General features: G+C 43.0%; 1 protein-coding gene across 1 annotated transcript in view; it reads left to right on the forward strand.

Annotated features, from left to right (window-relative positions):
- szt2 (SZT2 subunit of KICSTOR complex) overlaps positions 1–21,624 on the forward strand; it is a 259,721-nt gene that overhangs the window by 146,047 nt on the left and 92,050 nt on the right. The window contains exons 51-57 of the mRNA XM_070886683.1: positions 8,543–8,725; positions 11,735–11,929; positions 12,727–12,896; positions 13,081–13,262; positions 16,673–16,770; positions 19,663–19,795; positions 20,809–20,936. Of these exons, the coding sequence (XP_070742784.1) occupies positions 8,543–8,725; positions 11,735–11,929; positions 12,727–12,896; positions 13,081–13,262; positions 16,673–16,770; positions 19,663–19,795; positions 20,809–20,936 (1,089 nt within the window). The remainder of the gene's footprint in view (positions 1–8,542; positions 8,726–11,734; positions 11,930–12,726; positions 12,897–13,080; positions 13,263–16,672; positions 16,771–19,662; positions 19,796–20,808; positions 20,937–21,624) is intronic.

Consider the following 21,624-nt stretch of genomic DNA (forward strand, 5'->3'; position numbering starts at 1 on the left):
CCAATGGGGTTTAATATTCCAACTAGTTGAATCAAGAGCTACAGAAGGGAAGAGATGTGATTGAGCTGCATTGGAGATCTGTTTCATACTAAAAATCTTAGCTCTTGCTTTTGCAATATAATTATAACAACAGCTTTATTAGATAGGTTCACCAAACCACTTGTCTATAATCAAAGTAGAAATCCTCCGTTACATCGGTGACTACATTTCAAAAATACTTCATTGGGCGTAAAAGCGCTTTGGGACGTGCTGAAGTCATAAAAGGCGCTATATAAATGCAAGTCTTTTACTTTTAAAAGTAAAATATTAAGATATAAACAAAATTTTGGGGTGAATTTTTTGTTTAAAGAGCAAATTAATATTTTGGTGAGCAAGGCAGAAGACGTCAGTGCTGGGGAGTGCAACACTATCAAATTTTGTCCCCAGTGTCAGCATCAAGCATTCCCAGGTTTATTTTATAGCCAGTTCCCTTTACTTTGCCACAACTTCAGAAGAGGATGCACTATTGCACCAATGTTAATTTCTTGCTTCTTACACTAACCATGTTTTGACGACTCTAAGCGAAGTAAGGGCACTGATTGACTTGCACCCACGAGAAGGGATAATAATGCCTAAGTTGATTTCACAGAAAACTTTTACAGCCAATAGCCAGAGGAGACTTTCATCTCAATTCTTGACTGGATTTGATCCCACGATTGAAAGGCCAGTGTCACGTGAAGTTGAAAGTTGCTTCTATTAGATAATGACTGTGGCACTATAATGCGGAGGGAGAGACGGTGGGGATGAAAAAATATACAGCTGTAGGAGAAGGGGGGGGGCTGGGTGTGAGGTAAGAAACTGATCCTGCTGTAGGGTGAATAGTAGAATGATGCTGTTGTAGGGTATGGGATTGGAAGGGGGAATGATGCTGCTGTGGAGTGCGGGGAACAGAACAGTAATGCGATGCGGCATGAAGAGAGAACACAAGTATTTGTGCTGCCAGAATACATGGGAGGTGTGGGCACGTACTTGGGAGAAGGTAAACAACATTACCACAGGTGGAAAGCGGAGGGCATGGGAAGGATGAAATTGAATTCATGTGGCACGAAGGGAATCATTCGGGAGTGTGAAATAAGTCATGGTGCTGCAAGGAGTGAGGGTTATACGGGAACTAATACTTTTCTGGGCATCAGGGGAGGAAAGGGGAAGTGTAATGCCTGCTGGGGTGGAGGAGAAAGGCAATGAGGAGAAGTGATACTGTCATAAGAGGAATCAGAAGAGGAAGGGAAAGTAGTACAGGTACTACTGTAGGCAAATAGGGATGGCAAAGTGGCACTGCTGTAAGAAGCTTGGGATGAAAAGCAATGCTGATTTTGGGCATGGATTGGAGGTTACAAGAGAACGGCTTGCATGGTAGCAGGGAGGGCAGAGAAAGAGAACTGCCACAGTTCTGTAGCGTTCAAATCTCTCTGTTGAGAAATAGTTGATAACAACAATAATTTAAATTGTACTTAGCAATGTTTAAAGCCGGATTAAAATATCTGATTAGGTGAATCTTGCATGTCACTGTTTGTTAAATTCAAATGAAGAAAACTCTAGCTTAATTTTAATGATCAGTCTTTACATTATGAATTACATGACGGCAACTGCACATTGCTCACCATGGTAACAATAAGCTCACGATGCTATGAATTTTCCAGTTGGTGCTGATTGCTTTTAAAAATTACTAACATGAATAATAAATTTGCTGCCAAAAGCCACTCTACAACTGAATGGGCTAAAGGCACTTTGCTTTCAGTTGTTTTGCCGAATCACTGTAGGTGGTCATTGAGATGCAGGAGTGGCTCAGCACCCTGTTTTTGCCCAGATCTTTTTCCACGAGGAACTGTTACTATAAACTTTCAATCTTTCACAGCACATTGGTACACTAGCCTAGGTCACCTGCAAATATCACGAAGCTTAGATGTTTGCAAATTAATTTGATTTGGATTTTTCTAAGGAGGACTGAATCCCCAGTCCTACATAAGAACAGGAGTAGGCCATTCAGCCCCTCCTGCCTGTTCCCACCCACCGTTCAGTTAAATCATGGTTGATCTGTATCTCAACTCAATTTTACTCTCCCCCCCCCCCCCCCCCCAACCTTTGTTCCATGTTTGTTAATCCCCTTACCCAAAAAAACCTTATCAATCTCAGTCTCTCAAATTTCAGTTGACCCAGCATCCACAGCCTTTTGGGTGAGCTGGTACCAGATTTCCACTACCCTTGTGTGAAAAAGTGCGTCCTGATTTTACTCCTAAATGGCTCTAATTTTAAGATGATTCCCTCCTGTTCTGGATTTCCCTACCAGTGGAAATAGTTTCTCTGTGTCTACCTTATTGAATCCCTTTATCATTTTAATCGTCTTGATTAGATCACCCATCAACCTTGTAAAGTCAAGGCAATACAAGTCAATTCATGCAATCTATTCTCGTAATCTAACCTTTTAAGCCTGGTTTCATTCTGGTGATTCTGCACTGTATCCCTGCCAAGGCCAATATATCTTTCCTGAGGTTTGGTGTCAAACTGAACAGTACGCCAGATGGTGTCTGATGAAGGTGTGGACAATTGAAGCATCATTTCCTCCCCTTTGTATTCCAACCCTCTTTAGATAAAGGCCAGCATTCCATTAGCCCATTTGATTAATTTTTGTGCTGTGCACAAGCTTATTACTGATTTCTGTGTGTCACACCTTAATCCCATTACTCCTCCAAAGCTCCTAGGCTCTCACCATAAGAAAATATTCCAGTTTGTCTTTCTCAGATGCAAAGTGGATGACCTCACAGCTCCTCACATTGAACTCCATCTGCCATTGATTCTCCCACTCACTTAAGTTTGTCTATTTCCCATTGTAACTTCCTGCTTCCATCCATACAACTTATTGTGCCTCCTAATATAGTGTCATGCACAGACTGATACCAAGAAGGCAGAGAGCAGCTTGTTTTCAAGCTTCCAACTGTATTGTGAGGAGCTGACAGTTAGAAAGTGCAAACTTACCTAGGGACAACTCTTACTCATCCAAATTTCACGAGGGGTGGAGGATATCTGTGTGCTGTTTGACAGGCTCTCCCACAGTATCGTGGCTGAGGTCAGTACCTCAGCAGCTTGGGAGATCAAACTTGCCCCGCAAACTTGAAACATACTTTTTTTGTTGAATATTACTTTTTTTTTTCTTGTGGCTCATTTCTTTTGCACCTTTCCTTTTCAAGCTTCTTGGATTAAAGGATTTAAAAAAATGTATTAGAGTTATAATTCCAACACTATCACTAATTAAGGAACAGGAAATCACATTGTCTCAAATCTAGTATGGTGCTTCTATTTGTTTCCTCACTATCCAACAGGTAGTAATGGTGCCCCACCTTCTCTGATGCTTCCTTACTGTCAGGGTAAGCAGAATTGGCTAATTTGGCAAAGTACTCCTGCCACAGTTTTGCAACTTTTTGTGAAGCATCAGAATTAGGAGCAGGAGTAGGCCGTATGGCCCCTCAAGCCTGTTCCACCATTCAATAAGATCATGGATGATTTTCGACCTCAACTCCGCTTTCCTGCCCGATCCCCATATCCCCAGAGCCCAAAAGTCCATCTCTCTCAGCCTTGAATATACCCAACGACTGAGCATCCCCAGCCCTCTGGGGTAGAGAATTCCAAAGATTCACAACCCTATAAGTAAAGAAATTCCTCTTCATCTCAGTCTTAAATGGCTGACCCTTTATCCTGAGACCACACCCCCTAGTTCTAGATAAATGATGTGAAAACAAGCTATTTCGGACCACACAATCACACCCGTAGTTGGCAGGATTCGAACCTCCGCGGGGAACCCCAGTGGATTTCTAGCATATCGCATCAACCACTCGGCCACGATTACCACACCATATCAGTGATTGAAATGAGAAATGTTGCTGTTCCCTCTCAAATAGCTTGAACTGTGGGATGAACAGAGCAGGATCCCAGCTGTGTATTTACTGAATATATTGGGAAATGTAAAGTGATTTTGTTATTCAATCTGCACCTCACTGTTGGACTGGACCAAATGTCTCTCTTTGCTTTTCTCTACACACGCACGTGGAGACGCACACGCACATGTGCACACACACAGACAGACACACACACCCCTTTTGTGTAGTTCTTTTTTCATTCTAGAGCTTGTTCAGCCTGTGTGGAGCCTCTCCTCTAATAATTATTGGTGTTGAAGGTGTTTTAGGTGAACAAGCTATCTATGAATGTTCTTTCATTGATGTAGGTACCATGGTGGAACTTGTGCAGCATCTATTTCCACCCTCCCAGTTCCAAGGTATTGCTTATTTTGTAGATGCAGCAGTGTGCTATTAAAACCCTTCCTCACTGCTATTTTTTTGTTTTTTTGTCTTCTCCAAGCCTCCCAATCCTATTTCAATTCCATTCTGGGTTTGGCTGCCTTGGCTGAGTGTTTTGGTAGACTATAGCATTTGATTTCATACCAATAATTATTTTACTCTGTAAACTTCTGAGGGGGGGGCGGGGAGCTGGAGGGGTACAGTGTTACAATATCACTGCATGTTCTGCTATTGCTCTCTGCTGCATGTTTAACATTAGAACATTGATATTCTTTAAACTGTTTGATATTGTACATCCTGATAATTGTGGTTCATGGTGTTTCTCCCAAACCATTGAATGTGGTACCCACAGTTCTTTACAGATTTGGGTTTTTAAGGTGTTGGCTCGTACGGTGGTCTGCGTTGCTTTAATAACTTACAAGGCCGCTGTGGAATTGCTATGAGCTGTGGGTGTTTAACATTAAAAGCATTGAGATGATTGTTTGATTTAGGTAGAAGTTGTCTTAATTTGCCATTTGGTTAACATGTAGATGTGAGGAAAACCTTCCTAATATGTCGTAATTGTATGAAACAGTCCACCTTTATAGGCCCACGATAAGCACGTGGGTAGGGGCAAACCGGGGGTTCCTGGACGATCAGCAGTTCATGGGCGAGGAGGGCACAAACCTTTTCTTTGTGTGGCTCAGAGTAGCTCCTGCTTCTCCTGGCCCTCGCAAAGGAAAGATTAAAGCATGTCTGAAAAGGCCCCTAATCTTCAGATCTGATTGTGGTTGTCTGGCCGGCCCCTTCGGGCTCCTTGATCTCTTCTGGGGTGAAGGATGTTAGTGGGACAGTACAAATATTTAAAGTAGAATTGATTATAACAACCAGAAAGTTCAATAATTAATCTTCTGGTTACCCAGACACTTAGCACAGTCTGGGACGGTACATTTATTTTAACATATTTTTCTAGCATGTAATTCGGAAGCAGTGTGCTCTGCTAAATTCAATGATGTATTATTACCAATTTGTTTGATTGCATTGTTCGGTACTTTCATCTTGTGAACCATTCCATACAGGCAGACAGTGTCTGATACAACCCAGCCAGTGCCCAATAATGATGGTCATAATACACAATTACTGATAGCACAAGCTCACCACTGAATGTGTAGAAGCAATGATACCATCATGACAGTATTCCCGTTCTATTTTCTGTCTACCATCATCCCCCATCCTCACTGATCTCCACTGGCAAGTCAACGAATTTAAAATCTTCATCCTCATCTCAATCTGTTCACTAACTTGTCCCACTCTACTGTTGCAATCTCCTCCAGCCTTGCATCCCCTCATGCACCCATTAGTCCCCTGAATTTGGTTCTCTTGTACTACTCAATCCCATTCTCTGGAGATCCTTACTTAAACCCTTCTGCCTCTCTTCTCTCTCTACCTTTAAAAGACTTTTTAAACCCATGTTTTGAACCAAGGTTTTTGTCACCTATCCCAACTCCTCCTCATGCCTCAATTGTCTATTTTTTTCTTTATGTAAAGATGTTATATAAATGTAAGTTATTGTTTTCTTGCAGTTTAAAAGGATGCTAATATATTATCAAAATATATATGCTAATATATTATATGAAAGGATATACTTGCTTTGGAGGCAGTTCAGAGAAGGTTCACCAGGTTGATTCCGGGGATGAGGGGGTTGACTTATGAGGAAAGGTTGAGTAGGTTGGGCCTCTACTCATTGGAATTCAGAAGAATGAGAGGTGATCTTATCAAAACGTATAAGATTATGAGGGGGCTTGACAAGGTGGATGCAGAGAGGATGTTTCCACTGATGGGGGAGACTAGAACTAGAGGGCATGATCTTAGAATAAGGTGCTGCCCATTTAAAACAGAGACGAGGAGCAATTTCTTCTCTCTGAGGGTTGTTAATCTGTGGAATTCGTTGCCTCAGGGATAAGGGGTTATGGGGAGCGGACAGGGAAGTGGAGCTGAGTCCATGATCAGATCAGCCATGATCTTATTGAATGGCGGAGCAGGCTCGAGGGGCCGTATGGCCTATTCCTGTTCCTATTTATTATGTTATGTAAAAGATATGCAGAAAAATAGTTGGATTACTAAATTGTGTCAACTGCTTAAATAAACAAAGTCAGAAAAGGAAATGGGGGGAATTGTAACCCCAAAAATGGGCGGATTGGGCGTGGGTAGGAGATAGAATTTTTAAAATGCTGAAAACGTGACTCGCCTACTTCGGTTTTAACAAATATGGATTGAGGTGGGTAATATTTTTTTTAAGGCGGCTGCGTGCCTTCATTTTAACTGCAATTTTTAGCGCACGGAGGCCAGATTTCCTTGGGCTCTGAAATCCCAGCAGGTAAAAGGAGGCGAGAAGAATTTCTGAAATATTTTTGGGACAGGGTAAATTTGTTGTCCTTTTGGCTTTTAGTTTCCCAATCACTACATTGAAAATCCATTTAAATACCTGTACTTGTTTTTAATGCCTTTTCATATATTCCTTATGGTTTTGTTCGTGATGGTGCATTTTCATTCAGATATGGTGAGCTTCAGCTACAGTGCAGTGTGCGATGAACACACTATTGTATCTATTATGCAGGATAGTTAGCAAGTTGTATTACAGGAGTGCTTAGTGCACTGACCCTGTACTCAGAAATTAATGAGATACATATAAACACAGCCACTGCCACGTTGCTCTTCCACCCATCCATAAATTTTTTATTGTAAAATTTAACAGCTCTTACTAAATGATATAATCATGGGGTCGTGTTTCGCAATTATAATCAAAGCTATTTTGAGGACAAAAATTGCAGTTTGCATTTTCATGAATAAAGATGCCTACTATTTGCAGTATGTCTGTAAGGGAGGGTGTTGACATTACATGATGACAGGGTTGCTACTTCCATATCCCATGCAAGCAGAGTTCACTTCAGTGATTCATTTTGATATCCTGCATGTACTGACAATCCCTTGGGAGCAAACCCCAATTTATTATAACCCCATGTTGATCATTCTCCAACTGCTAATATGGGGAGATGCATCTCTACATTTAGTGCTGCAGTATGCTTCTCTTGGAATCCAGTCTTTGAGGCAGACAAATAAAAAGGCAAAAGGGCCATTCTCCAAATTGAAGTGTCAGCTGGGCACCAAAGCTTACAGTACAGGTCTGTTTCAGCTGGCTTTCGAATGCCACTAGTATCCAGATTCTTTGGAAAATTTGGGATGAGCTAGTGTTATACTGTGCATTTGAGTGGTCAAAAAAGAGTTATGTACAAATCAAGCAAAGTAGTAAAATTTCAGTGATAATGACATAGTCAAGAGGTATTTTGGTTTGATAAACCAATATATAAATTCAAGTAACACACTTGCTTTGACGTCACATGGGGCTCAATTTTCCCCAAAGCTTTTTTTTTGGCGTACTTGAAGAGTTACGCCCATTTTTTTGGAGCCCAAGTACACCCCAAAACAATGTTCTAAGTTTCCCTGTTTGATTTCTTCATTTTGGCGCAGCCTAACCTGTCCTTTAGTTTTAAGGGTGGAGCCTTGATCTGCGCTAAAAAGATCAGATTGCCACGGTAACCAGGAGTTCAAAGTGACACTTACAGCTCAGCTTGTAACCTGCACAAGCACATTAAAATACATTGCAGCAACTTCACAAGCACGTTAAAATATATTGTAGCAACTTACCTCCATTAAATTATTAAAGTCGTCCCCCCCCCCCGCCCCCGATGCCAGTGCTGATCTCTGCTCCTATACCAGGCCGAAGAGCCTCCCGGTCCCGCTCCCCCACCCCTAGCCCAGGCCGAATTGCCTCCTCCCTCGCGGTCCCAGCACCTAACTATACCCAAAAGCCTTCCCCCTCCCCCACTCTCTCTTACCTCTCCTGCTGCTGTCCGGGCATCAGCTGCACTTACCTGCGCCGATTTCCTTAACTCTCCAGAAGGTTTTTCTGCTGAGGCCACATATGCTGGCCTAAGAAGAACTGGAGTAACTCTCAGTTGGCCAAACTTCCCTAAATAGCCAGAATTGGCGCGGGTGGCAGGTTACTGGTGCAATTTGATCGGGGAAACTGTTTGTTTTTTTAAACTTAGGCCAAAAAAAGCTTCCTGCGCCCAAAAAACAGCACAAATCACGGGGGAAAATTGAGCCCTTAGTGAGCATTATACATGCTCCACGTACTGGTCTCAATCATTTTATTTGATCTGTGTTTACCCCAGGCATTGCCTGTATCGCCTTATCCATTGTGGATCAGCATGGAAACCCCATACTGACGACGCAACAGCAAGAACAAACAGACCCTTCCAAACTATGCTTTGCAATGGATCTCATCCAAGAGGCAGACTTCAACAAGGTGACCAGTATCTCCAGACAGGAGAGCAACTCTGAAGGAAAAATATCAGGTAGCTAGTGTTGTATTTTCAAATAGATAAATATGTGGTTGATTCTTAATGTCCTCAAGGCAAATAGGGGTGGAAATTAAATGCTTCCTTGCGAGCATTGCTGATGTGCCCAAGAATACACTTTGTTTTAATGATGAATTTAAGTGTAGTTGTAGAGAAAGATCCATTCCATTATGCTGAAGATTTTATTTTTTTTAAACTTATGGTGGGCGATGGAAGAACGAGACTGTACAGTTGAACTAAAAACATATTCTGTTACATTTGTATGCTTTCACACTGCCACAGTTTCCTGACAGCTAGGGACTATTGGGAGACTGTTTAAACTGTTCTTAAATGTGAGTGAAGCGGACAAGGCTGCCTTTAGTGTGGTGAGCATTCCCTCACACCCCGACTTGAGCCTTGTAGATGGACAAGTTTGAAGGGTCAGAAGTTGAGCCACACATCACAGAGTACCCGGGTCTTTGCCCTGCTCTTGTAGCCACTGTGTTGATGTGGCTGGTCTGGATCAACTCCTGGTCAATGATGACCTCTAAGATGTTGATAGTGAGGAACTTGGCGATTGTGTCACTACTGAAGGTTTTGCTTAGTATTCCATAATACCTTGGATGCCTCAAAAAGGTCCCTTTTCAATTACCTCCTTTCAAAGCTGAAAAGTCAACTTTTTTCCAACATTTCTTCATAACTCAGTCCTCTTATACGAGCATGAGTCCCAAGGGCTGTCCCTGCACTCATTACACGGCTTGGTTATTTCCCTTGTGTATTTTTTAAAAACTTTTTTTATTAATGCATTCATGGAATTTGGTTGTCACTGTCAATGCCAGCATTTATTTCCCATCCCCAGTTGCCCTAGAGAAGGTGGTGGTGAGCTGCCTTCTTGAACTGCAGCAGTCTGTAAGGTGAAGGTACTCCCACAGTGCTGGTAGGGAGGGAGTTCCAGGATTTTGACCTGGCGACGAAGAAGGAACGGCGATATATGCCGAAGTCAGGATGATGTGCAACTTGGAGGGGAACGTGGAGGTGGTGATGTTCCCATATGCCGACTGCCATTGTCCTTCTAGGCGGTAGAGGTCACGGGTTTGGGAGGTGCTGTCGAAGAAGCCTTGGTGAATCGCTGCAGTGCATCATGTAGATGTTATTCACTGCCGTCACGGTGCACTGGAGGTGGTGGACGGGGTACTGATCAAGTGGACTAATTTGTCCTGGATTGCTGCTGTACAGTGTACATCACTCTTGGATCTATTTCAACCTCTCCCTCAGCCATTTTTGGCACGACTCATGGAGTAAGTTTGCTTCTACCAATGTGTAACACTTCTCTGTATTGAGTTTCATCTTCCCATTTAAGAATTTTGACGAGGCTCTTCTTTAATTATTTGACGACTCACCTAGTTTAGTGCAATCAGTGATTTTGACAAACTTACACTGCCCTTCTCAATTCAGGTTACATAGCATTACATAGACATTACAAGACAGAAGCAGACCATGTTCTTTAATCACCATGTTAGCAGTAGTCCTAATCCAGTGTGTCCACTCTGTTCCCATATCCCTTTTATTCCCCTTTCCTTCTACCATCTATCTAAACTCTTCTTAAATGTTGACATGGTCGCTGCTTCATTCCCTAACACTAGTACAGGTGCAGCACCTAAAATTCGGGACCGAGGCCGTTCCGGATTCCGGGCTTTTCTGGACTTATGATTTGCTTTTTGATGTCACACATCCGGAAAAACACGAGCCCAGGTTCGGGTATTTCCGGATTTCGGAACGTCAGAAAGGGGTGGGGGGGGGGTACTGGGAAGGGAGATTCCCGCCGAGGATGATGTCGGGCGGGGGTCCACCAAGAAGGTCGTCGTCGGGCAGGCCCCCGCCGAGGAGCTGTTAGCATCGGGCCCCACCGAGGAGGTAAGGGCAGTGGGGCCCGAGGTCGGCAGGGTTCTGCAACATTTTACGGATTCCGGACGACCCTGCCACCGATCGCTCTGGATTCCGGAACTCCGGATGCTCAACGCTGCACCTGTAGTGCATTCCACAGGCGCACAATTCTCTGTGTAAAAGTATCTTCTCCTGCTCTCTCAAAGTTCTTACATTTCTGTCCCTTTTTTCTAGACTCCTCAGTCACTGCAAACAGTCTGTTTCCATTTGGTCTGACCCATCCCTTCGTAATTTTAATGTTGTTTAGAAATAGTTTCAATGTAATACATCCACTTTGTACATCTCCCCAAGTGGCATTCCTCTAACCAACGTTCCCTCTTTGCTGATCCTGTGCAGTCTGGGACCGGCGTTACTAATGTTAAGTTTTGCGCCATGCGTGAAACTGTGAATGGACCGCGCAGCCCCTTAAAGGGGCCGTGCACCCAAAAGAAAAAATTAGTGTGAACATTGCCTCTAAGTAGTGCCTGCTGCATCCTACCATGCACCATTTCCTTAGCACCTGCAAGATTTATCCAAGGCAGATACTACCTTCAGCTTGTTTAGCAACCCATCATGGAGAATTCTATCAAATTTTGTCAAAGATTTGCTGGACGGTGAGGTTTTCCAATGTCCACTGGAAGGTCACTTCCTCAAAGGTTAAGCAGGTTGGTCAGGCAGCATCTCCTCATTCTGAAATCATATTGGCGACCATTTTCTAATTACTTGTTCCTAATGTTCATTCCATTATTTTACTTGTCATTAATGTAAGGCTACTGGGAGGGACTGCCTTTGATGATGATGACTGGGTCCATAGCTAACTGAAAAAATGAGGTGCTGCCTTGGCTTGTTTCCATCTCAGTAGGACCTCCTCTTCATTTATCAACTTACAAGGACAGTTAGCACTTTGAAAATATCATCCCTGGTCTCGTATCTGAGCATCAGTGTGATTTAATTGGCCTACATTGAGCATTTGGATGTTACCAACAAGCCCCAGCTTACCAACACACACCTCAGAATGTGGACATAACTGACCATCCCTCGATCGATTGATTGTACAGCTGAACCTCTTAATCACTGAGTCTAATCACTGTGTTATCTCCTTAGACCCAAACACCCTTGTGCGCTTTGATATTTGGGAACAGGGAAACATTAGTCTACTGCAACTTACTGACAAACTTCAGAATGGTCTCCGTCATGCTCTTTGTGATGTTGTTATGGAATTTCGAATGCTCCAGTGCCCACTGTGTGTGGAGTCCTACTGTCCAGTCATGGCCACACCAGAAAGTGACATCAACAATGGTAAGAGTTTAAAATTCACAAATCAGAGTCGTACAATATAGAGGGAAAATGTTGTTATAAACAAAAGCCAGATATTCCAGGTCATTTTTGCAGAGCTGTGAGAATGCTTATTGATACGAGAAAGGTGCTCACTGTAAGGTTGGGTTGCAGTTTCAAGTGGGATAGGCATCCAAAACTCTGCTGCCCATATCCTGTCCCACACCAAGTCCCGCTCACCCGTCACTCCTGTCCTTGCTGACCGACAGTGACTCCTGATCCTTAAATGCTTCCAATTTAAAATTCTCATTCTTGTGTTTAAAATCTCTTCATGGTCTTGCCCCTCGCTAACTCGTTAACCTCCTGAAGCTCTATAACTCCCCAGAACTCTGATCTTCCGATTCTGGCCTTGTACATCCCTGCCCCTCCTTTAGCTCAGCACTGGCGGCAGTGCCTTCATCCGCCTATTCCCCCGTTCTAGAATACCCTCCCTAAACTCCTCTGCCTTCACTTCTCTCTCCTCCTTTAAGACCCTCTTTGACTAAACTTTTGGTCAAGCCTCCAAATATTTTCTTCATCTCGGCATCCATTTTTGTCGGATTAAACTTCTGCCTAAGCGCATTTTGACATTTTTCTATGTTAGAGGTGCTATATGAATGCAAGTGCTGTTGTTGATCAATTGATACAGTGTCCCTATAGAATCTTTCATACGTGCCAGGTTTTCCCCGACTCCCTGTGTGCTACAAATGTATTTTTAGAAGCCTTTTCCATTACAAGCATTTCTTAACATTTAATTCTTTCCTTTTTTTGTGACTGGTCAGGTCGACTCAGCAGGTCTGGGTCAGAGATTAAGGAATCGACTATCCTTTCTGTCAGCACAACTGGAAGTAAAAGCAGTCCTGTATCCGTGCAAATTGTCCCTACCACATGTAACCCAGAATCTACCACTCCAACAAGCAAGACAGGTCGACGTAGTTTCTGGGATATGCTGGTGAGTGCAGAAACATTGAGGCCTGCAATGTTACACCCAAAGCATGACATTTTGCTGTGTAACGGGGTGAATTGCACGCACACACCATACCACAACCGTGGCGGCAATGTCGCTATGTGTTGCAGAGTCAGGCGCACCATTGTCCTTGAGGTGTAAAATAACTGGGAATCCTTGTATGTTTCAGAGTAAGACTGATTTCTCTGACACTGGCACTCCCAAGACCACAGACGACATTGTTCTGGAAAGGACCGATGACAGTCGCATCCGTCGCAGGCACAAAACGGAACATTTGAAGCAGTCCTCAAGTCACGAGCGAACATCCACAGTGGAATTGGAGCAAACGCAGAGGCAGGTGGCTTCAAGAAGGTACAGTCCCCACCACTTACACCATCCACGTTTATCCCGGACGTTTACCAGTGCCTATAATCAGGCAAATGGCGCTAACCATTTGCCAGTACCACACTCACCAATTACAAGGGCGGTGTTTAAACTGTATTAGGTGAGCCAGCTATTTTGGGTAGTATAAGGAATCAGCAGCAATTTAATCTTTTCTGTTTAGTGCTTTTAGAGAACTTACGGTGGGCCCATTTCTGCCGATCGACAAGCCAATACACTTGCCGATACAGAAATTCCCACTTGGGAGTCCCTTGCTCTCTTGGCTGGCCTTGTTTGGGATGGGCAGAAGCTCAACCCCTTAAAAGACCCTGTGGAAACTGCAAGAGAAGGTCAGGAACCACCATACCCAAGCCTTGGCCTCATATACAGCCCTTCTGCTAGTCTCTCACAGGAATATGCTGGAAAGACCGTATATTTGGCTACTTTAACTGTATATTCTGTTGTTGATGCACTCGTACATTATGTGCACTGTAGGAGTTCCGAGTAGAGCACTTGCATGCCCGACACGAGACTCCCAAGGTGGGCAGAGGAAATGCTTCAAGGACACCCTCCAAGCCTCCTTGATAAAGTGTAACATCTCCACCAACACCTGAGAGTCCCTGGCCCAAAACTGCCCAAAGTGGAGGAAGAGCATAAGAACATAAGAACATAAGAATTAGGAACAGGAGTAAGCCATCTAACCCCTCGAGCCTGCTCCGCCATTCAAAAAGATCATGGCTGATCTGGCCGTGGACTCAGCTCCACTTACCCGCCCGCTCCCCATAACCCTTAATTCCCTTATTGGTTAAAAATCTATCTATTTGTGATTTGAATATATTCAATGAGCTAGCCTCAACTGCTTCCTTGGGCAGAGAATTCCACAGATTTACAACCCTCTGGGAGAAGAAATTCCTTCTCAACTCGGTTTTAAATTGGCTCCCCCGTATTTTGAGGCTGTGCCCCCTAGTTCTAGTCTCCCCGACCAGTGGAAACAATCTCTCTGCCTCTATCTTGCCTATCCCTTTCATTATTTTAAATGTTTCTATAAGATCATGCCTCATTCTTCTGAACTCCAACGAGTAAAGACCCAGTCTACTCAATCTATCATCATAAGGTAACCTCCTCAACTCCGGAATCAGCCTAGTGAATCGTCTCTGTACCCCCTCCAAAGCTAGTATATCCTTCCTTAAGTAAGGTGACCAAAACTGCACGCAGTACTCCAGATGCGGCCTCACCAATACCCTGTACAATTGCAACAGGACCTCCCTGTTTTTGTATTCCATCCCTCGCAATGAAGGCCAACATTCCAACGCCTTCCTGATTACCTGCTGCACCTGCAAACTAACTTTTTGGGATTCATGCACAAGGACCCCCAGGTCCCTCTGCACCGCAGCATGTTGTAATTTCTCCCCATTCAAATAATATTCCCTTTTACTGTTTTTTTTTCTCCAAGGTGGATGACCTCACGTTTTCCGACATTGTATTCCATCTGCCAAACCCTAGCCCATTCGCTTAATCTATCTAAATCTCTTTGCAGCCTCTCTGTATCCTCTACACAACCCGCTATCCCACTAATCTTTGTGTCATCTGCAAATTTTGTTACACTACACTCTGTCCCCTCTTCCAGGTCATCTATGTATATTGTAAACAGTTGTAGTCCCAGCACCGATCCCTGTGGCACACCACTAACCACCGATTTCCAACCTGAAAAGGACCCATTTATCCCGACTCTCTGCTTTCTGTTCACCAGCCAATTCTCTATCCATGCTAATACATTTCCTCTGACTCCACGTACCTTTATCTTCTGCAGTAACCTTTTGTGTGGCACCTTATCGAATGCCTTTTGGAAATCTAAATACACCACATCCATTGGTACACCTCTATCCACCATGCTCGTTATATCCTCAAAGAATTCCAGTAAATTAGTTAAACATGATTTCCCCTTCATGAATCCATGTTGCGTCTGCTTGATTGCACTATTCCTATCTAGATGTCCCGCTATTTCTTCCTTAATGATAGCTTCAAGCATTTTCCCCACTACAGATGTTAAACTAACCAGCCTATAGTTACCTGCCTTTTGTCTGCCCCCTTTTTTAAACAGAGGCGTTACATTAGCTGCTTTCCAATCCGCTGGTACCTCCCCAGAGTCCAGAGAATTTTGGTAGATTATAACGAATGCATCTGCTATAACTTCCGCCATCTCTTTTAATACCCTGGGATGCATTTCATCAGGACCAGGTGACGTATCTTCCTTGAGTCCCATTAGCCTGTCCAGCACTACCTCCCTAATGATAGTGATTGTCTCAAGGTCCTCCCTTCCCACATTCCCGTGACCAGCAATTTTTGGCATGGTTTTTGTGTCTTCCACTGTGAAGACCGAAGCAAAATAATTGTTTAAGGTCGCAGTCATTTCCACATTTCCCATTATTAAATCCCCCTTCTTATCTTCTAAAGGACCAACATTTACTTTAGTCACTCTTCTCCGTTTTATATATCGGTAAAAGCTTTTACTATCTGTTTTTATGTTTTGCGCAAGTTTACTTTCATAATCTATCTTTCCTTTCCTTTCTTTATTGCTTTCTGAGTCATTCTTTGCTGTCGTTTAAAATTTTCCCACTCTTCTAGTTTCCCACTAACCTTGACCACCTTAAACGCATTGGTTTTTAATTTGATACTCTCCTTTATTTCCTTGGTTATCCACGGCTGGTTATCCCTTCTCTTACCGCCCTCAGTGATCCGGGAGGGCGCTGAGCATCTCGAGTCTCGTTGTCGAGAGCATGCAGAAAGCAAGCATGGACAGCGGAAGGAGCGTGCGGCAAACCAGGTTCCCCACCCACCCTTTCCTTCAATCACTGACTGCCCCACCTGTGACAGAGACTGTAATTCCCGCACTGAATTGTATAGCCACCTGAGAACTCACTTTTCGAGTGGAAGCAAGTCTTCCTCGATTTTGAGGGACTGCCTATGATGATGAATGTGCACGAGGTTTCCAACAGTCTTTCTGTCGCAGGAAGGGGATTACTAATCAATACCCTGTGCTTCACTGAACCTTTCTGTGATGGGTGATACGATCATTGTTTATAAACATATCTAAGTATGTTGAGATACAGTGCCGACGATCAATCTCTCTGATGTTCGCTCTCGTGCACACACACTTTTATTCTCTAAATCAATGCCTATCATGCAACTGATTAGTAGGTTTTATCAAGATAATGTCTTTATTTCTATGGGAGGGGATTTAATAGTGAAAATCAGATATCTGTTGTCCTAATTTACCATAGGCAGGTTAGAAATGTCTTACTGTTGTAGTACTTCAATGTGTGCAAGTAGCTTTGATATATGCAGGTGAAATGCATTGTAACAAATACGAAGATCATTGCCATTGCCTGTTAACTCTGTAGGAAGCGGACTGGCCAGCTGGAGGAAGGAGACCTGGGTTCTCTTCATCAACTCTTCCAGGTCACCTGTCAGCAATGGTTGGCATTCATGGGTAGACTGGGTGAGTACATATTCTGTCGTCTTCATACAAAGCTGAACAGTCGCAGTATTTGGACGTGAGATACTGGAATTATTTTGTATATTCAAACATGATACTGAGGTGAATGATCAGCCATGATCTTATTGAATGGTTGTGCAAGCTCGAAGGGCCGAATGGCCTACTTCTGCACCTATTTTCTACGTTTCAATGTACTCTGATAAATTAATGACAAATTTCCCCGCACTCAATTTGGGGTGCTTCATTCGAATTAAGTGATTTTGCTTTCGCCCGGCGGTAGGTAGACGCAAGAGCCCCGGAATTGGGCACTTTAACTTAAAAAAAAAGTCATCCGGGTTTTCTCGGGGCGGGAGGGAGGCGGGAGCGGGAGGGATGCTGCGAACCATGCGCCGGCTCCATGGTGACCACTAGGGAGGATTTCGCCCATTCCAGCGGCCCGGCACCAAGAGGGGTTGCCGTGCTGCCTGTTGGCGGCCCAGCCGAACCAGCGGCCACCATTGTCGGGCCGACTGCAGAACTGTTTGTATTTCAACCTCTGGAATAAAATATTAAACGCTAAGTGTCAGCCTTGGCTCAGTGGCAGCACTCTCGTCTCGGAGTCAGAAGGTTGTGAGTTCAAGGCTGAACTTAAGCACAAAATCTAGGTTGGCGCTTTTCGTGCAGTACTGAGGCAGCACTGCACTGTCGGAGGTGCTGTCATTTGGATGAGACATTAAACTGATGCCCCGTCTGCCCCCTCGGGTGGATGTAAAAGATCCCATGGCAATATTTCGAAGAAGAGCAGGGGAGTTCTCCAGGCTATCCCTCAACCAACATCTGGCCATTTATTTCATAGCTGTTTGTGGGAGCTTGCTGTGCGCAAATTGGCTGTCGCGTTTCCTACATAAAACAGTGACTACACTTCAGAAGCAATTTGGCTGTGAAGCGCTTTGAGATGCCTTGAGGATGTAATGAGGCACTACGTAAATGCAAGTTTGTTTTTTCTTTCTTCCAAAGATTAAAGGTCCACTGCATCATTCTTTGTAGATAGCTAAATTGCCTCTCTGATTTATTTATTACTGTGATGAGGGGCATGGGACCTGTGTGTAAGTGCTGAAAATGAAAGTTAATGGCATTTCTCTATCTGTGATGCTTCTGGGTCCATGATACATTTGGACATATAAAGATGGGCTCTTAATAAATAGAAATGTTTACTGGGTCTTGGATGTACAGCTTAATTGCTGTCGTCCATCATTTGTCCAGTAACAGAGCACGTTGGTAAAATTGTAGGCCTGAATTGGCTAGGATCCATTCATCTCTCCTTGTATTTAAATTGAAAGTACTTCAATTAAAATACAAATCTTTTCAAGTCCAGCTATGCGAAGCTGCAGGTGCAATAAACTACAATAAACTCTGATGTTTATGGCTAGAGTGATTCCATTAGTCTCTCTTCAGAGCTGATTATCCAACTTTAGCCAGAATGAGCATTTGCTGTGGAATAATCCACTGACTCTTGCGTACAACAGTGTCTGGAGAACTGAATAGCAGCAACCTAAAGGCTTGTTTTGGAGCGTTTTCATTTTGCCAACACCAGCTGTCCTCTAAACACCATTAAGCTATTGTTCTGCTGTTTAATCAAGAAGAGTTGAAATTGGTCAATCTTTAATGCGAGTGAAGCAGATGTAAAGTAGAGGAAATTCAGTAAAATTCTAAAATAATTCACAATTAACAGACACGAGTAAACTTTCAAAGCTTGTTGAACAGTGGTCCAAATCTACATCAAAAATTGCACTTCATCTTGGTTACCTAGTGAGGGGGTTTAATTTGTATCAAGGTTTAAAAACATAATGCTTGTTGGGAGTGAATCCCCAACCGAGGCAGACTGATTGTTGTCAGGTGTGCCGGCTCATTCGGTTGTGAAATGTTGTTGAGTTTCTGGAAGTTGTTAACTTGGAGCTTGACTGTGAACATTCCATAAGCAGAGGCTTTTTAAAGTTACAAGTACTGTATACGCGAAACTTAACAGGCAATGTGACCCCCTTCTGACATGTAATGATAGAATGATGCAGTCTACCAACATGTAATGAAGTATTATGAGTGATGGAGCATTAAGAGGTGAGGAAGCTTAGAAAGCTTCCCGATGTTGGCTTTAATGGAGTCCTTACCTATAGTACCTGCGCACTCACTAAGATTAACCTGCAGAAGCACCATATGATGTGTCAAAAGAGTACATTCAATTACTCGTTCTCACAGTTTAAGTAGGAGAGAGGAAGTTTACTTTTGGGAGCTGCTGGAGTGGTGACAGCACAACCAACTGCAGTCCAAATGGATAATAAAATATACATGCTGGTTGACAGCTCTACAGATAAACACAAATCCTACATTATTACACCTCACTAATAAAAGGAATTTGAAAGCTTGTTTACTGATTCGATTTCATTTTAAATTGACAGTTATTTGTAGATGTGCTTTAAAATCAAATAATATTGTGACCTACAATTGTTAAGCGTGTAAAATTTTGATAAAGCTGATCGAAGATTTCTTATACACATGGGATACAGTACCATTTAGTAGCTTAGCATAGCTCTGTCCACGATATCAGGGTATTTTTGTTGTGTCTCTCCCCAACCCCCCCACAAAATTCCAGAAGGAGGCCGGTAATCTGCTCACTCTGAGCTCTTGATCCAACTGCTCAACTGGGTGCTAGAGTGCCCTGAACTTCCTAATTTTTTTAAAAAAAGTATTTAATGTTCATTTGGCACTTCCACACACTAACATGGCAACTGTCTTGGAATGCTTCATGCTGGGGAGTCGCAGGCTTGAATCTACATCTTGCAATATGCTGCAGCACCACTATAGCTTTGAAATGACTGAATCCTGGTGTTGAGTTGCGATGTGCCTCATTTTCTCTTGCAGGATGTCCCTCGGTACAGCAGTGCTCTGTTGATATTGGCTCCCGATTTCTACTCAGCTCCATTCTCACTGAGATTGTGAATTTGATCAGCAGCCTTGCCACTGACACAACTGTCAAAATCTTTGAGAAAATTAGGTAAGTTTCAGTGCATTTGTGATGTGGGCTGTAGGAATGTAGTATTATGTTTTGGGACTCTATGCTTGCATATGTGTTGTATGAGTTCAAGTCAGAACAATACGGAAATAGTCCTGAACCTTTTATGCCTTAGAACAGATAGAGCAGCCAAAAGACTTTAATTCTTTAGTCCTTTAGAGGCATAAAGGTTTTCTCTGCGTGCTTTGTATTGCTCATGCTCTAGGCTTCGCTTCCTGTTGGTCTGTCACTCGATGTTTCTTGCACATAAGAAAGCACATCTAAGAGATCTAATGCAAATGTGTCCCTCTCTGTCTGTGTCTCTCTCCCCCTCCCACACAAGCAGCATGCAACCTACAGTTATCTATAAAGATGAAATTATGCCCACCATCACTGAATTCAAAACTGATGTATACAGCTGAGATGCCACAGACTTGTCTGATGAATATGCTTTTCTAATTCTGCAGCCATGAGTGTACATTCTGTGACAAACGTGTTATATATTTGTGACTTTTCCATCCATTAATGACTAAATGACTCATTCTAGTGTTTTGTGGCAAACTTGTTCTCGTCAAATATGCGTTTCAAAAATTATTCCATAAAATCCCACTGGTCAGTAGCATTCTACAAGGAATTATGCTTTGCTTGGATTGGGGTAATACTGCCTACGTTTTGTCGTTTTCATGTGGAGCAGTATAGTGTGGTCATTGTAGCTTCAAGTTAATTTCCAGCTTCATGGGGATGAGAGCGTAGCTTGAGTCAGAAACTCTCACCCCCCAATGTTGGTGGCTGTGCCTTCAACTCCCTGGGGCTCACACTCTGGAATTTTCCTCCATTAAGACCCTCCTTAAAACCCACTGCTTTGACAAAGGTTTTGGTCACTCCTATAGTTTATAAGTTGTTATCATTGTTCCAAGAGACTGTAGGAGCCACAAGATTGTTCATTCTTATCTTCAGAGAAAATGCATTTTCTGAAGCAAAACTTAACCCTATTTTCTACTTTCTTGATGTTGTAGTTCTCCACATGGTTCCACTTTCCTGCCATATTCTCTCAGTCAGCACTCCAGTATTCGTCCTGGTTCTGCTAGACAGTTCATTCTGATTGGACGCAATTTTCACCAGTGGCGTTACAGTACTGAACAAGGTATGAATGTGTTGTAAATAGTAATGGTTTTATTTGGGTCTGCCCCTGCAAATCCAGTTAGCTAGCTGCCTACAAAGTACAAATCTAACTTGATCTTTGCACTGATTGGTTTGGCAGACAAAATTTAGTAGCGCCCAGATGTTAAGTGGAGGTGATCACTGCATACACTCAGTGAGGTAAACTGTAAGACTTGGACTTTCATATTTTAATGCATGTGGAAGAGATGAACTAGATGCCATGCAGGAGAGGTTGCCGCCAATGATGACAGTAAAATTGGAATCCTAGCTAACGGCTATCAATTTTTTAAGAGGAAAACTATTGCATATTAGGCATGGCCTTTGTACAATTGCAACCTAGGTTTCAGTCCCCAGAGAGGAATGACGATTTTGCTTAATGATAGGGGAACTCAGCAGTGCAGTGTGTTGGATTTTGCTTTCATTGCTGGAACATCGGTTTTAATTCAAAAGTGCAGAGATGAAGGTCTCTTCGCCTTCTAGTGGTTGCTAATTATGACATGTGGAAGAGAACAAAGGGAAAGAAAATCATTTATATCCCATTTGAAATTTCTAAAATACATAGTTGGGATTCCTGGAAATTTAAATTGAATAATAATGTTAGCTTTTCTTGCAGAGAAGTCAGAATTTTTCTTGCGCATAATAAATTACATTCCAGTGAATGACTTTGAGCA

Source organism: Pristiophorus japonicus, chromosome 8 (genome assembly GCF_044704955.1).
Source record: "Pristiophorus japonicus isolate sPriJap1 chromosome 8, sPriJap1.hap1, whole genome shotgun sequence".
Lineage (NCBI taxonomy): Eukaryota > Metazoa > Chordata > Chondrichthyes > Pristiophoridae > Pristiophorus > Pristiophorus japonicus.